The sequence below is a fragment of the Scyliorhinus canicula genome, chromosome 3 (genome assembly GCF_902713615.1).
Source record: "Scyliorhinus canicula chromosome 3, sScyCan1.1, whole genome shotgun sequence".
NCBI classification, from domain to species: domain Eukaryota; kingdom Metazoa; phylum Chordata; class Chondrichthyes; order Carcharhiniformes; family Scyliorhinidae; genus Scyliorhinus; species Scyliorhinus canicula.
In genome coordinates this window covers 239724282-239741569 of record NC_052148.1, presented here as the reverse complement: position 1 = coordinate 239741569, position 17288 = coordinate 239724282, and the positions used below count along the sequence as shown (strand labels likewise).

At 43.9% G+C, this 17288-nt stretch overlaps 1 protein-coding gene across 7 annotated transcripts in view; it reads right to left on the bottom strand.

Moving 5' to 3' along the window:
- The window catches only part of inpp4b (inositol polyphosphate-4-phosphatase type II B), a 1043608-nt gene that overhangs the window by 160438 nt on the left and 865882 nt on the right, over nt 1-17288 (bottom strand). For all 7 annotated transcript variants that reach the window (XM_038792440.1, XM_038792442.1, XM_038792441.1 and 4 more), the window contains one exon: nt 9919-10027. In XM_038792440.1, the coding sequence (XP_038648368.1) occupies nt 9919-10027 (109 nt within the window). The remainder of the gene's footprint in view (nt 1-9918; nt 10028-17288) is intronic.

Below are 17288 nucleotides of genomic sequence, written 5' to 3'. Positions count from 1 at the left end.
AGAAAATTGATAATCTGGTGGATCACATTCATAGAGAGGTAACAAGATTACGTGAAAATGAGGGATGGGACTTTGGCTTTGTATGGTAGGATCATTTGGACAGAGGATTGTGTTCTGGATTATAATCGCCATTCTAATCTTGATTGTCGTATGGTTATTGTTTTAATGTTGTGGAATACATTTTTATTGTATGAACACGGGAACAGCCCGAGCTGCCTTGCCTCCTTGGTACCAGGCACATAACACTCAGGGAACTGTCATACGTCTGTTCCCCTTACATTATGAACCACCCTTATTTACGGAGGACATGATAATGTACTAAAAGGTGTTATTCAAAAGATCAACAAGGAGGGAATTGTTGAAGGGAAATTAATGAGTTGCCAACTTAGAAGCATGCTGGGAAATACTTGATTATAGTTCCACACTGCTTTTGAATGAAAATAAGTAGGTAACATAAACGAAATACTGCTTAATATTTTGGACTCGGCCTTATTACGAAAACACATTGTCCTCCAAAAGATAACAAAATGTGTTGTTGTTAGCCAAGGGCAAGAGCATACGTACTACGTATTTCATCTTACGTACTTTCCAAGGTCTATTTAATATAAACATGGCTGTTTACTTCAAGCTGTTATTTCAGACTATAAAAATATGCTTTCTTCAATCGAATCTCAGAGTATGGTGCACTGGCTATGCAGCCAGAACAATCTCTCTCTGCAAATATATTTGTGTAAATAAATTTCCTTAAATCGAACCTCGAGGAATTTGTCTTTATTATGATTGCCACGATAATTTGTCTTTACTGTGAAGTGGGCAAAACCCCTTAAAACATAACAGTAAAAGACAAAGCTGGCAACAGGAATGTTTTTCCAGTAAAACAGTCAGCACAAACAACTCAAACTTGGACCTCAGGTCAAGGATCGATTTTCAGGCCACGACTCCAGCATCAATTGAAGTGTGGCAAATCTGGCCATTGGAAAAGGGCTTTTAGCCTTTCTAAGGGTGCACATTAATTTTAAAATTAATAGAAAGCACTCTGCAACGTTCCTTAATTTTTTTTGTACTTGACCGCGACCAGAGAGCATCCAGAGATTGGAAATTAAAAATTTTTTTTCAGGCAACGTATTGATGGTAGTACTAGTTGATTAAAACAATCTATGGGCTCAAAATCTAGCTCATTTTCTAGGAGGTTAAGAAATAAAGGGGGGACTGCAGGGTGGCGCAGTGGTTAGCACTGCTGCCTCACGGCGCCAAGGACCCGGGTGCAGTTCCATCCCCGGGTCACTGTTCACGTGGAATTTGCACATTCTCTCCATGTCTGCATGGGTCTCACCTCCAAAAACCAAAGATGTGCAGGGTAGGTGAATCGACCACGCTAAATTGCCCCTTAATTGGAAAAAAAAGAATTGGGCAATTTAAATTTATAAACAGATAATAATCATGATTTGAAATAAAATAAATTTACAAAAAAAATATAGGGGTAGGCTGTGATAAAAAACGAGTTACTTATTGAAGTTGGGGAACCTTTTCCAGCTGCGCACCTTCACATGTGGCAGGTAGCAGTGTCGGATCCTCAAACTCAGAGAGAGTGGAAAGAGAGAGAGAGCGAGAGAGAGAGGCCTCATTTTGGGAAAAGCAACTGCTCAAAAACGGAAATTAATGCAACAGTAACCAAGGTTAAGCAGAATTACAGCTGAAACCTTCTGATTTTAAAATAGATTCGTGTTTACCAAAAAAGCAACACAAATTGTCTTAAAGCCACAGTCCAACCAAGAAAAGAGATGTCCAACCACAGTCCAACCAAGCCATACCGAACAAGGAAACTTCAATTAATGGCACAAAACGGATATGGAGGATCAGGATTATTATTCCTCTATGCTTATGGAGTCAAAACTGGATCAGCTCCACGAAGGACATCCAGGAGTTGCATGTATGAAAATGTTCGCAAGGAATTAATTCTGGTGGCCAAGATTAGACTTACCGATTGAAGAAAGAGTAGGTCAATGTCAGTCTTGTGCCAGGACACAAAATACTCCACCTCTGCAGCCACTTAACCCTTGGGATTGGGCAAAGCAACCTTTGCAAAGAGTACATATCGATTTAGCAGGGCCAATTGAAGGATATATGTTTCTGGTCAGAGTGGATGCAAATTCCAAATGGCCTGAAATAATGATGGTGAAGTCGGCAACTACTGAAAAGACAATTGAATGGCTGGATGAAGTATTTGCATGGTTTGGCAAACCGGAACAACTAGTCAGCAATAACGGGGCTCCGTTCACGTCAAATAAATTTGTGCACTGCCTTCGAACAATGGCATACAACATATAAAATCTGTGCAGCATCATCCTTCCACTAACACATCGGTGGAGAAGTTGGTACAGCCATTGAAGCATCAAAGGACAAAGGGCCATTGCCTAAGAGAGACAACAAGTTTCTCATTTCCTACAGAAATGCTGCCATGACCATGCAAACCTCATCGACAATATTGTTTCTAAAACGGACGGTGAAGTCCAAGTTTGATTTGCCCTTACTGCCTGACACTACTACCATTGCAGGGCGACAACAAAAAAATCAAATTACTCAGCTTGAACAGACATAGAAGATAAAAGCAAACCAAAAATATCCAGGATGCAAGGGGCTAATGAGAATGAAGAACTTAATATCAGTAGAGGAAGAGTATCAGAGAAAGTAAAAAGTAACAAATCTCCTGAACCTGGCCTACATCCTCAGGTTCTGAAAGAGGTGGCTACAGAGATAGTGCAGTCATTGGTTGTGATCTTCCAAAGTTCCCTAGATTCTATAACAGTGCAGGAGATTTGAAGGCAGCAAATGTTACAAAATATTCAAGAAAGGAGGAAAGAGAAAACAGAGAACGACTGGCCAGTTAGTCTGACATTGAGGAGGATGTTGGAATCTGTTGTTAAGAAGGTGTTAACAAGGCACTTAGAAAATCAAAATAAGATAAGACAATCAACATGGTTTTATGAAAGGGAAGTTGCAGTTGACATATTTATTAGAGTTCTTTGAGAATGTAACTAACAGGGTGGCAGAGTGTATAGCACTGCTGCCTCACAGCGCTGAGGACCCGGATTCGATCCCGGCCCCGGGTTACTGTCCGTGAGGAGTTTGCACATTCTCCCGTGTCTCACCCCCACAACCCAAAAAGGTGGGGTTAGGTGGATTGGCCACGCTAAATTGCCCCTTAACTGGAAAAAAATTATTAGGTACTCGAAATCTTTTTTTTTAAACAGAGAATGTAACTAACAGGGTAGATAAAAGGGTACCAGTGAATGTAGTATATATATGGGGCGCGATTCTCTGCGTGGGAGAATCGTGGGAGTGCCAGGCGAATCACGCCACGCCGCCCTGGCACCCGCACGCGATTCTCCCACCCCCCCAAAACGGCATGTCGCGTTTTGCGACAGGCCGCTCGGAGAATCGCCGCTCCGGTCGAGCGGCGATTCTCCGGCCCGGATGGGCCGAGCGGCCTGCCGAATCCGACCGGTTCACGCCGGTGCCAACCACACCTGGTTGCTGCCGGCGTGAACAGCGCGCGACCGCTGCGTGTGGGGCCTGTGGGGGGCGGAGGGAGAATCGAGCACTAGGGGGTGCTCAGGAGGGGCCTGGCCCGCGATCGGTGCCCACTGATCATCGGGCCAGCGTCTCTGAAAGACGCACTTCTGCCCCGCAAGATCAAACCTCCATGCCTTGCAGGGCAGCGGAGGGGAAGACGGCAACCGCGCATGCGCGGGTTGGCGCCAACCAACCTGCGCATGCGTGGGTGGCGTCATTCAGGCACCGCCGGCCACGTATTTCAGGTGGCGCCGCTTTAACGCGAGCATCAAGGCCCGGCGCGCGAGATTGACGCCCCTCCGCTCCTAGCCCCCCGGGGGGGGAGGGGGGGGGAGGAGAATAGGGGGCGAGGAGCGGCCTCCGACGCCGGAGTGAAACACTCCGGTTTTCAATCGGCGTCGGCACTTTGTCTCCCTTTGGGAGAATTTCGCCCATGGACTTGGGGATAATATAAGAGCGTGGCTTCAAGATTGGCAAGATTTAGGAACAGCAACAGAACCAGGGCTCTGTCCAGGTTTTAAATTACCTGGCCTTCATCTATACTGTGTACTACTGGAACATCTGAACTTCTTTATTTGTGCCGACAAGACTAATTAATCTCTATGTCCCTTCTCCCATAGTGGAAGCCATTGCTTCTGGAAAAGCAGATAACCCTGCAACAGTTTCAGGAATACACCATTGGACCTTTTGATTCCAGACTCATGTGTAACTATAGTTCTTAATTTATTAGTGGCCTTTGCCATGTACCTGATTATTTCCCTTGTCCCTCTTTTATTGTACGAATGCAGGAAGGGTTAGATGTTACGATCACCCTTCCTGCATTTTGAATATGTGTATGAAATAAAGTTTGCTGTGGGGCTACTGACCGAGGATTAGATCACTCCAAAACTGAAGGGTTGGGGAAAATAGGCCAGTTTACAAAGGGGGGAAAGCAAAATTCAAAACACTTTTCTGTTTAAGGACGGGTGGTGAGAGGAGAAATAGAGGTTGTTTAAACTAATCCCTCTCCTGTCTGTAACGTAAGAAAGGTTACATATACTTGCCTTAGAGGAGGTGCAGCAAAAGTTTACGAGATTGATTCCTGGGGTGAAAGTGCTGCGCTATGATGAAAGATGCAGCAGATTGGACATATAACACTGGAGATTAGAAAACATCTCTTTGAAATATACAGGCTGGATTTTACAGCGGGGGGGGGGGGGGGGGGGGGGGGGGAGGAGAAGGTGGGGGAGGGGGGGAGTTCTGCCTTGGAGACCCATCAGTCAATTATATAGCCAAAAACTCTGTATTCCCACAAGCACCAATGGGAACACTGACAGAAGCCATGAGTACAGACAGTTCTACCATGCCTGGGAGCCCAGGTTAAGTCTGGGGCAAGTGGTCCCGGCGAGGGAGGGGAGTGGATGAGGGGCCGGGTTCACGAGGCCAAAGGGGAAGGATAAAAGGGGAGCATTACAAGGGGGGGGGGGGGGGGGGGGGGGAGGGAGAGTGAGAGAAGAGAGAGAGCTGCTCCAAAATAGCTCACAAATGAGGTTCCCCCTCTGCTTGCATTACACCAGCCTATGCAACTAAAGAATGGCGTGGGTCTTCTCCCGGCATGGCTAAAATATCAGCAGGGATGGAATTAGATCCTTTTCTGGCTATTAATTTGCCAAATAAAGACCTCAATAGGCCCAAGGACAGGTGGGTAGGCTGGTGACTTCCACTGTAAAAGTTCATACAGTTTGGCACCGCAGCTCAACAGCAGGAAGACCACCAGCTGGACTTTACCCCCAGCACCCCACCGTTACCTACCGGTCAGCAGATCATAAAATCCAGCGCACAAGATTCTGAGGGAAATGAGCAGATTCTGAGGGAACTTGATAGGGTAAATGCTGAGATATTCTGAAAATATATGGCCGGAGTGTCTAGACCTAGGGAGTATGCTCTTAGTGTAAGGGGACAATTTTAAGATGGAGAAGAGGGGAACACTTTCACTCAAAGGGTTGTGAACCTTTGGCACTCTCAACCCAAGAGGGCAGTTGATACTGAGTCATTGAACATATTCAAGGCTGAGATGCACAGACTTTTGGACTCTAGCAGAGTCGACAGAAATGGTTATTGGCCATAAACTGGACTTTGTATGTCAAAGATCAATCATGATCATATTGATTGGCAGAGCAGACCCAAATGGTCATATACTGTATATTAATACTGTATTTTATTTCACTGCTTTTCACAGCATCATTTTTTTACCTGGCACAGCATCATAAGGTTTTGTGGTGCAATAGACATAGGACTTTTCTATTCTCTGCAATAAGCAATGAAATAAAATGCAATATCACCATTGTCCAAATTGCACTAACATTGTGGCCAGAATTCTCCGACCATTAGGATTCTCTTTTCCCATCGGCAGCACATCCCGGCCCGTGGGTTTCCTGAAAGAGTGTGTGGCTTCAATGGGAAATCCCATTGACAAGCGGCGGGAGTAGAGAACCTCGCCAGCAGCGAATGGCGCGCTCCCGAGAAACACCTGGCTGGAGGACTGGAGAATCCCACCCAGTAATTAATTTCATAGAACTGCAGAGCAGGTACAGCACAGCACATGGTACAGCCATTCAGCCCACATGGTCGGTGCCGATGTTTACGCTCTACACCAGCCTCCACCCACCTCCTCAGCTAACCTCATCAGAATAATCTTCCTACGTCAGACCAACCGTCCAGCCCATCCAGTTATGTGTGTATTCTTTTCTTTTCATTCATACTCTGTTACGTATAAAGCTCAACAACCATGGAACCATGGTTTACGCATTTCAAAGCAGAAGCTTGTCCTCTGTTCTTGCATACCATGATACCAGACAAAAAAAATAAACTTTCAAAAACCAGAATAAAAAGCCGTATACAAACTTAATCTGAAGATATACAGAACACAAAATGAAAATAAACATGTTTCATGGAAAATGTTTACCGAAAACACACCAGATTTTTGTAGTATTCTGTATTTATTGCACAATGAATTAGCTGTCTATTATTTTTGTAAGATTAGTGCAACATGCGATGGTTGTACTCGCCATCCCTGGTGCTTAGCTACTGGGAGTCTGAGTGACAGTCCCCAAGTGGGGGATGTTCCTCTTTCCCACTTTGCCCAATGATAGCATTGTCAGTAACAAAGGAAGAAATATCATGACAGAAATAACCACTTTCCCCTCCAAAGCCAACCAAGCTTACAGCAAGGACGATAAGACAGCCTGGACGACACATACTTTCAGAACTGCTGTGAACAAAAGCTTTACACACTGCTCTCTTTCACAATCCACAGATGATTAAACTAAAATCATGCAATCAGCAATTTCAACTATTGAGAAATATTACCAAGATAAGACAAATAGGTGGACGTTTAAAATGTACTATGGCCCTGATTTTGCCCTCAGTAGCAAAGTAACAGTGCACATCACTGACGTGGAGGAAAGGTGCACGCAGAGTTCTATGTATTACTGTGGCATAGTTTTCCCCTTTCCCAGCAGCAGTTTAAATCTAGCGCCAAGTCCCAAGTGTGCATCATGGTATGCCGCAGCAGTGTAAACAGTTGATGCACTATCAATTACAAAAGGACGAGAGTAGGATGCAATTGAGGCTTTATTACACTGAGATGTGTGGCCTCCTCCAGAAGCTGACGAAATGGCTGCTGTACGGGGAGCACACATATTTATACTCCGCCTACTGGGCGGAGCCAGCATGCAGGGATCTGCCTCCATACCTGTAGTACAGGGCCTTATCATAAAGCACCTATATCAACATCCTCTATATACAATATATACATCAGTAGTGACTACCACAGCAGCCAATCACGTTTAAATATTCAGCAATTTAAAAAATCTCCAGAGGATGTGCTGTTGAGACACCCCAAAAAACAATCAATGGGAAATCAACTGAATTGACCAAAACTTACACTGATCATGCTGTTTGTGTCATTGTAACACTCCTTGAGAACCTTGTTGAATAAGGTGTGAGCTCTAATCTTAATGGTGTAACAACTTTATAATTACTGCTAAGCACCCTCATTGACCCTGAAAGGCTACTTTTTTATTTGTGAAATTACAGTTTTCTCTTCACAAAAATTCCTCATTTTTAAATATTCACACAGTGCAAACCAGGAAATTAAAAACACTGAATACTGCTATTCAGTTAGTTTTCAGATAGCAAGATAAATTATTGTGATTGAGTGAGAGAAGCTAAAGTTAAAAATGAGAAAACTGAAATTTCACAAATAAAAAAGTAGTTTCTCAGGATCAATGCTTAGCAGTAATTATGAAGTTGTTACACCATTAAGAATAGAGCTCACACCTTATTCAACAAGTAAGAAGTCTTACAACACCAGGTTAAAGTCCTACATGTTTGTTTCAAACACTAGCTTTCGGAGCACTGCTCCTTCCTCGGGTGAATGAAGAGGTATGTTCCAGAAACATATATAGACAAATTCAAAAATGCCAGACAATGCTTAGAATGCGAGCATTTGCAGGTGATTAAATCTTTACAGATCCAAAGTTAGGGGTAACCCCAGGTTAAAGAGGTGTGAATTGTCTCTAGCCAGGACAGTTGGTAGGATTTCGCAAGCCCAGGCCAGATGGTGGGGGATGAATGTAATGCGACATGAATCCCAGGTCCCGGTTGAGGCCGCACTCATGTGTGCGGAACTTGGCTATAAGTTTCTGCTTGGCGATTCTGCGTTGTCGCACGTCCTGAAGACCGCCTTGGAGAACGCTTACCTGGAGATCAGAAGCTGAATGTCCTTGACTGCTGAAGTGTTCCCCGACTGGAAGGGAACATTCCTGCCTGATGACTGTGGCGCGATGTCCATTCATTAGTTGTCGCTGCGTCTGCACGGTCTCACCAATGTACCACGCTTCGGGGCATCCTTTCCTGCAGCGTATGAGGTAGACAACGTTGGCCGTGTCGCACGAGTATGTACCGCGTACCTGGTGGGTGGTGTTCCACGTGTAATGGTGGTATCCATGTAGATGATCTGGCACGTCTTGCAGAGATTGCCATGGCAGGGTTGTGTGGTGTCATGGTCGCTGTTCTGAAGGCTGGGTAGTTTGCTGCAAACAATGGTTTGTTTGAGGTTGCGCAGTTGTTTGAAGGTAAGTAGTGGGGGTGTGGGGATGACCTTGGCAAGATGTTCATCTTCATCGATGACGTGTTCAAGGCTGCGAAGAAGATGTTGTAGTTTCTCCTCTCCGGAAAAGTACTGGACGATGAAGGGTACTCTGTCGGTTGTGTCCCGTGTTTGTCTTCTGAGGAGGTGGTGCGGTTTTTTGCAGTGGCACGTTATTCAACAAGGTTCTCAAGGAGTGTTACAATGACACTAACAGCGTGATCAGTGTAAGTTTTGGTGAATTCAGTTGATTTCCCATTGCTTGCTTTTTGGGGGGTCTCAACAGCACATCCTTTGGAGATTTTAAAAATTGCTGACAGCAACATCTGGATCTCATGTTATCCTGCGCATGCACAAACTCCCGAGTCTGGTTAAGGAAAGACCAGGGAGGTGGTGGGCATTGCAAGACCAGGTGTCGGCATTTTTTTGAAAGTAGAGATTGCAGGGCAGGTTGCCAGTGCCCAACCCCTCCAGCAACTTCCAGGATTTGCTGGAATTTTCAAAGTAAGGGCAGTGTCAAGAACCTGCTCGCCTGGAATTAACTAGCCATTAACCTCCTTGAGGAGCTGGTTAACAGGCCAGGGAGGGCCAAAAGGCAATTATTAAAATGCAAATCACTAAACTCAAAGTCTGGTGCATGTTAATGCACAACTGTTGGTTCAATTCAGGTAACAATTTAGTCTTTTTCTAGAGTGAAACATTTTGGCACTTGGATTTGCTCTCGATTAGGCTCAATGCCTTTTGGTTGGCCGTTTGGCCGCTGTCGTGCGCGGTGAGTCTGCTGGCCCTAAAATGGGCTGTGTCCTCTCTTCTGTCAGGGAACGACAAGTCCCATCCAGGCTGCCGTCTGACTTTGGCACTTGAGCTCCTAGCAAAGCTCGAGGTGTCTAATTGGATGCCGAACTCCCCCGCAGACCCAAATAGGGCATTTACATTTGATGATTGCATTGTATGAACAACACAGATGTGGCGTGAGATAGGGACCCAGAAATTATCCAGATGTTGGATACACAAACCTGAATTTAAAACCAAGCCCCAGATATTCCAGTCAGTTTCACTGCAAAGGCTGACAGACCCGCTGGCTTTACCACCTCAAAATCTCACCAACTGGAGAAAGCAGATTATAAATAAAGCAAATCAAATTAATCTCATCCATATAAAATACAACCAAATAGTTACCCTCGTTTATGCTAAGTGGTTAACCTTTTACTTACTTCCTTTTTTCTCCCTCAAATCGGTACAGTTGCCTGCGGAGACCTCCATTTCGAAACCCCCGAATGTGCGCTGCAGGAGCTCCAATCGTAACAATGTCATAAATACCATCTAATCAGGAGCAAACACAAGAAATAACTTGAATTTCTGACATTGCTTTTCCTTTCAATGCTTTCATTTGCACCTTGTTGAACTTTCATATTGACTGGGGCAGAGGTGGCCTTTGGTGGTGGTTCTGATTGGGTGTCAGTAAATCGACAGCCTGCTTTCCTCTCTATTGCCTATTCTGCACTACTAGCGGGGGCCAATTTAAGCTGCCTTAGATCCAGACAGCCATGCATTTTAAACACAAATTCTATTCCTTTCACTTATTGTAATGAATAATGCTGCAGTCTACTAATTTATGCCTCTTGTGATGCATGCAAATTACTGCATTAATGCTTTTCTTTAAAAAAAATTGAACTATCAGGTAAATTTTCTTTCTTCAGAGATTATTACTCATGGCTTGGAAATTGAGCATTGAACGGAAATTTAGGTACTTGGCCTGCAAGCTTCACTGGATTTACTAAATTCACAGACCTCTTGTGTCGAAATCTACAATATGCACTCCCAGCATTCAAGGCTCACACCAGGAGATTGAATTTGTAAAATCTACCTTCATCTTTATAAAAGATTTAGCTTTTAGATGTTTGGCACATACACCAATAGAAAACTTTACAGTCTTCTGAGCCTATTCACTCATTCAAATTAAATCTACCTAATTCCACAGCATTCATAAAAGCTTTAAAAATAACTCAAACTTTATCCTTAACCTTCTGTGAATGGGTTTGATCAGTTAAATGTGATTAGGTTTATGGGACAACCAAGAGAGATTGACAGAGGGATTTTGATCGTCTGGAAACGGCTTCTGAAGCTGGATTTCAGGCATTTAATCCCAATTTTAGTAAATTAGCCTCAACTCCAACATTGCCAGCACGAGGAAGGAGAGAACAGGCAAGCCAATTATTCACAAGTCAGTTTTTAGAAGGCAAAAGCATTAAGAGAGATTTGGAAAAAAAAAAGTTACATACAGCTCGCAAAGAGAATGAATGACAACAAATGGAATACCGGACAAGCAAAATTAATTGGCTCAAAGAGTAAATTTTCCAAACAGCCTTGCTTCTGTACAAATCATTTTGTCTGCTTTTCCTATAAAGGAGCTAGCATGTACATTTTAAAAGTATTAAAGCATGGAGGGATTTAGTCCAATTGTATAAAGTACCTGCACTAGAACAGCATCAGTCAGGAAAATATATCTCAAAGCATGTTAGTCCTGTGTAAAACTGTGGTTTATTTTTGTAGCAATAGAGTTACTAATACAATAATAAAGATACCCTTAGAACAGAGAACATAGAACAGTACAGCACAGTACAGGCCCTTCAGCCCACAATGTTGTCCCGACCACTTATCCTAATCTAAGATCAACCGAACTACACCCCTTCAATTTACTGCTGTCCATGTGCCTGTCCAAGAGTCACTTAAATGTCCCCAATGACTCTGACTCCACCGCCTCCGCTGGCAGTGCATTCCACGCACCCACCACTCTCTGTGTAAAGATCCTACCTCTGACATCTCCCCTATATCTTCATCTAATCAACTTAAAATTATGTCCCGTCATGACAGCCATTTCCGCCCTGGGGAAAAGTCTCTGGCTATCCACACCTCTCATTACATTGTACACCTCTATAAAGTCCCCTCTCTTCCTTCTTCTCTCTAGAGAAAAACCCGAGCTCCCTCAACCTTTCTTCAAAAGACATGCCCTCCAGTCCAGGCAGCATCCTGGTAAATCTTCTCTGCACCCTCTCCAAAACAGCCACATCTTTCCTATAATGAGGCGACTAGAACTGGACACAATATTCCAAGTGTGGTCTAACCAGAGTTTTATAAAGCTGCAGCAAAACCTCGAGGCTCTTAAACTCAATCCCCTCAGGATCTCAGTATTTTCAATACTATAATAATAGTGGTTATTTCAGCACCACAGTGTGTGAATAGAGTAAGATGAAAAAACTTTCATGGGCGCGATTTAACTAGGTAGGAACAAAGTCCCATAGCAAGCGTGTTTAACTGCTTATTTCCGGGCACTCGCAGCCAAGGCTATAAAGTGCGTCTCGCCAGTGTGCCAGGCTGGCACAGCCAGGGTGCCCAGGTTGCACCAGGAGTGCAAGCATACCACACTGCCCAAAGGACTTGCAACTGTTTCTGGAGACCAGTGCTGAGCAGTGCGCGCCCGATGTCTCCGAGGCAAAGGAGATTGATCCAATGCCTTGGGTAACTCGGCAATCTGCACATTAAAGTTCAGTGGTTAGCACTGTTGCTTCACAGCTCCAGGGTCCGAGGTTCGATTCCCGGTTTGGGTCACTGCCTGTGCAGAGTCTGCACGTTCTCCCTGTGTCTGTGTGGGTTTCCTCCGGGTGCTCCGATTTCCTCCCACAAGTCCTGAACGACGTGCTGTTAGATAATTTGGACATTCTGAATTCTCCCTCAGCGTACCCAAACAGGCGCTGGAGTGTGGTGATGCGGGGAATTTCACAGTAACTTCATTGCAGTGTTAATGTAAGCCTACTTGTGACTCTAATAACGTTTATTTTTATGATTATGACTAGCTGTCTCGCTTTAATATGCAGATTTGCTAAAAGGTGATCCCGTCCTCAATGGGTGGATTCACATGATAATGACTCGAGAGATCTACCACAATTTTGTGAGGTGTTACAAGCTGGGTAGATCCAGGGAGCGGGATCTCCCAGCTCCTATCGGCCTCACTGTGCCGCAGCAAGCTGTTTGCCATTCGATCGCGCTGTAAGTTTGCAATCCAATAATGGGTATACAGTAATATCTGTGATATTTGAAACAAATAACACAGCAAATGATCAGAAAATGGATTCCTTTATCCAGATGGTTTCATCTCCCACTGCTCTGTCTTTGGTTTGTGACAGTTTCTGCGAGTGCTGTGCTTGAAACAACGTTAGCCCACATAAAAACACATCTGCGGTCTGATCAATTCCTCCATTTGGAAAGCAGCAGCTCTGCTAGGTAGGAGGAAAACAATTATATTACCAGGTTCATTTAAAAAATAATATAGATTTAGAGATACAGAGTACAAACAAAAGCTTCTCCAAATGTTTAGTTGGCTACTTTAATGCCTAATGTAGGAATAGGTCCACAGGGCACTAAAGTTCCAAGTTGAAGCTACAGTATCAGCTGAGCTAGCTGATCTCCACTGGGCTAACAGAAGGGGGGCTACAACTAGACGTACTGCAGTTTGACTGGAGTAGCGCAGGAAAGGTGCAGAATCAGCTAGGATTCTTATTCCTGACCAAAAGCCAGTAACTGACGTGATATTGTGCATGCGCGGATGCGAAGCAAGGGCTGAACCAAGGTGGGCCTCTGATGTTGCTCAAATGGTTATGTGCGTGAGATACCAGAGAGGAAGTTGCATCTGTACACCAGCAAAGCCCAAGACAGGAGGGAAAATTTTACATTAATATGAACCGTTATTTCTAAGCTCCTCAGCATTAGGTTTCAGGGATACCTCAAAGATGCTCTTTGGACTCCCTCTCAGAAGTTCTCAGGTCAGCTTTTGCACAGCAATTGCTCAAAAGGGAAAACTTCCCCAGGACAATTGCCTTGTGCTGGGACCTATCCAAAAATACAATTTAAATCACAAACATCAGATGTTTCCACCAGGGCACACCAACAGCTACCCAGAAAATGTTAGAAGAATGAAAACTGCTTCTAACTTCTGGAAACTATTGTAAAATTCCAGACCAACATCCATGGGGTTCCCCTGAATCCCACCTGGATTCCCCCAAGCCCCTGGCTACTCCTCCCCCCCCGCCCCCGCAGGTGTTCCCCACCACACCGACTCCCCCCCCACCCCCAAGGATACACCCCCCACCACCACCTGGGCACCCGCCCCCAGAACCCTTGAGCTCCAAACCTCCCCACCACCAACATCTGACTCCCCCACACCCTGAACTTCAACCCTATGCTGCCCACCTTGACCTTTGAGCCCCCCACCCCAGCCCCCCCAGATCTCCAACACCCCACCCCTTCGTCACTTAAATAAGCAAAAGATGTAGAAAACCCCAACAAAAGCCACCAAACCAGCTGCAAGTCAGCCAAACAGCAAATAACTTGAAAATGAGGAATTCCAACAGAGAAGACTTTCATAATCTGTTTCAGTTAATGTTCAGCTGAGAACCACCCGCCGAGAAATTTCATTGCAAGAAAACTCACAGCCTGCTGATATCTTTGCTTATAATATGTCTGTTTCAATTACAAAGCACCAGCTGCAGCTAAGAAACGGTATCAGCTTATTACCTTCATCTGTATTTAATCATAGTTTGTGAGAGAGTGGGTACGGGGCCAGTGAATAAAATGTGATATTTTGGGGTGAAAGTGTGATACAAAATAACATTTTTTATTTTAAACTCACAAAAACTTGCTTCTGAACAACTTAATTCTGATACACTCCCAGGGTAGGAAAACATAAATCGATTGCTGATCACGAAAACATAAACCAACTTACTGATCACGAGTAGTAAAAAGGAATGCAAATTATGACTGACACCGTTCTCTCATTCTCCTGTTTACAGATCCGTGGCAAACATTCACTATTTCTGATCAACCTACAGTTGAGCACTTCTATTGGAACTTCCTTAACTTTCCCTGCTGCAGAGTATATGATCTGATTTTGTCATCCCTTTCAGCAGGTGCATAGTATTATATCATCCTTACAAAACCTGTTTAGCTTTTCTGTGGATCCAACAATCCTTTCTATATGAGGGTGCCCAAAACTGCACCCGAATATGACTTGCCAATGTCCTATGCAAATTCACTTCACCTCTTTGATTTGCCCCTAAATAGAACATAGAACATAGAACAGTACAGCACAGAACAGGCCCTTCGGCCCTCAATGTTGTGCCGAGCCATGATCACCCTACTCAACCCACGTATCCACCCTATACCCGTAACCCAACAACCCCCCCCCCTTAACCTTACTTTTATTAGGACACTACGGGCAATTTAGCATGGCCAATCCACCTAACCTGCACATCTTTGGACTGTATAATATAATATAAAATATAATATAAAACACAAACATTCATTTCTCCTTTTCATGTATTTTTTACAACCACAATCATGCTCTTAAAGAGCTGTTGCACACACCTGTAGGTCTCTATTTCATTGCTCCATTGTGGTACCATCTGGGATACATTTTAGTTCTCTACCTCTTTCACATTCACATATTTAAAGCTGCATTTTCCACATATCTACCCAATCCTGTAACCTACCTCTGTCCCCCTGCGCCTCATCCATTCTTCCTCAGATTGACCATTGATTATTATAATAGTGTATTAGACTGCACAGCACCCTGGTGCTTGAGGTTTCCCAAGCTACACAATGGCTCCTCATAAGAGTTTAAAGAAGAAAGCAAACAGCGTTAGTGTCCATTGATTTATTGCAAATGGATTTCCATTAGAATTGTGGTTTGGCTCAACAAGCCAAGCACTTCTGAGCTTAAGTGTACAAATGGCTTTTGGTTGTCCTGTAAAGTAATCGCTTTGTCAAAGACTCTGATTATGCGATTTGCCACAGGTTATTCACAAGTCTTACTGCTGGAATAGTGACAGCAGGAACATGAGATGTGAGAAATACAGCAAATAAAGAAACCTCAACTTTTCCACTGCCTCTGGCAGGGTGTAGCGTTCATCAACAACAGAAGTTTGAGCTAGAAGGTCGACAGTTGGTAGAGGAAATACCGCATATTTTAAAATTACTGACAATAAAATTAAGTCAGAATTCATAGAATGCTTTCGAGATAGTATCTTACAGCCGCATGTTCTGAAATCCTACCAACTGTCCTGGCTTGAGACAATTCACACATCTTTAACCTGGGGTTACCCCTATCTCTGGATCTGTAAAGACTTAATTACCTCCAAATGCTCGCATTCAAAGCATTGTCTGGCATCTTTGACTTTGTCTATATATATATATATGTTTCTAGAACATACCTCTTCATTCATCTGAGGAATGAGCAGTGCTCCGAAAGCTAGTGTTTGAAACAAACCTATTGGACTTTAACCTGGTGTTGTAAGACTTCTTACCGCGGAAAATTAAAGCTCATGGTGTAGGGGGTAACATATTAACATGGATAGAAGATTGGTTGGCTGGCAGAGGCAGACAGTGTGCATAAATGGGTCTTTTTCTGATTGGCAGGATGTGACAAGTGGAGTCCTGTAGGAGTCCTCGCAGCTTTTAAAAATGTATATCTATGACTTAGATGAGGGGGGCAAAGGCATGGCCGCTAAATTTGCCGATTACACAAAATAGGTTTGGAAAGTATGTTGTGAAGAGGGCATAAGGAGGTTGCATATAGATTCAGTGAGTGGGCAAAAATCTGGGTATGGTGTATAATGTGGGAAAAAGTGAAGTTGTTCACTACTCAGGAAGATTAAAGAGGAAGACTATTACTTAAATGGAGAAGAGTTACAGAATTCTGAGGTGCAGAGGAATCTAGGTGTTCTCGTGCATGGGTCACATAAAGTTAGTATGCAGGTACAGCAAGTAACTAAGAAGGCTAATGGAATGCTACCCTTTGTAATGAGAGGTATCAAACATAACAGTAAGGAGGTTATACTCGAGCTATCCAGGGCATTGTGAGACCAGATCTTACTGTGCAGTTTTGGTTTCCTTATTTTTTTAATTTTTTTTTTGTTTTTATAAATTTAGATTACCCAATTATTTTTTCCAATTAAGGGGCAATTTAGCGTGGCCAATCCACCTACTCTGCACATTTTTGGGTTGTGGGGGCGAAACCCACGCAGACACGGGGAGAATGTGCAAACTCCACACGGACAGTGACCCAGAGCCGGGATCGAACCTGGGACCTCAGCGCCGTGAGGCAGCTGTGCTAACCACTAGGCCACCGTGCTGCCCATTGGTTTCCTTATTAAAGGAAGGATATAAATGCACTTGATGGGGGTTGTAAGAACACTATTCACGCATCCCTATGGTACTCTTGCTCATTGTACCATATCTGTAACTAATCACTATTTGTCGATGTACTTTGTCGATTATTCTTTTTGTCCACTGTGTACGTACTGTGTATATTCCCTTGGCTGCAGAAAAATACTTTCACTGTACTTCGATACATGTAACAATAAATCAATCAACCAATCAATCTTATGGGGAAAGGTTGGACTGATTATGCTTATTTCCACTAGAGTATAGAAGAGAGAGGGGTGACTTGATTGTAGTCTATAATAGGGTTTTTCAAGGTATGGGTCGCAACCCACAGGTGGGTGTCGGGAGGGTCGCAGAGCGACCAATC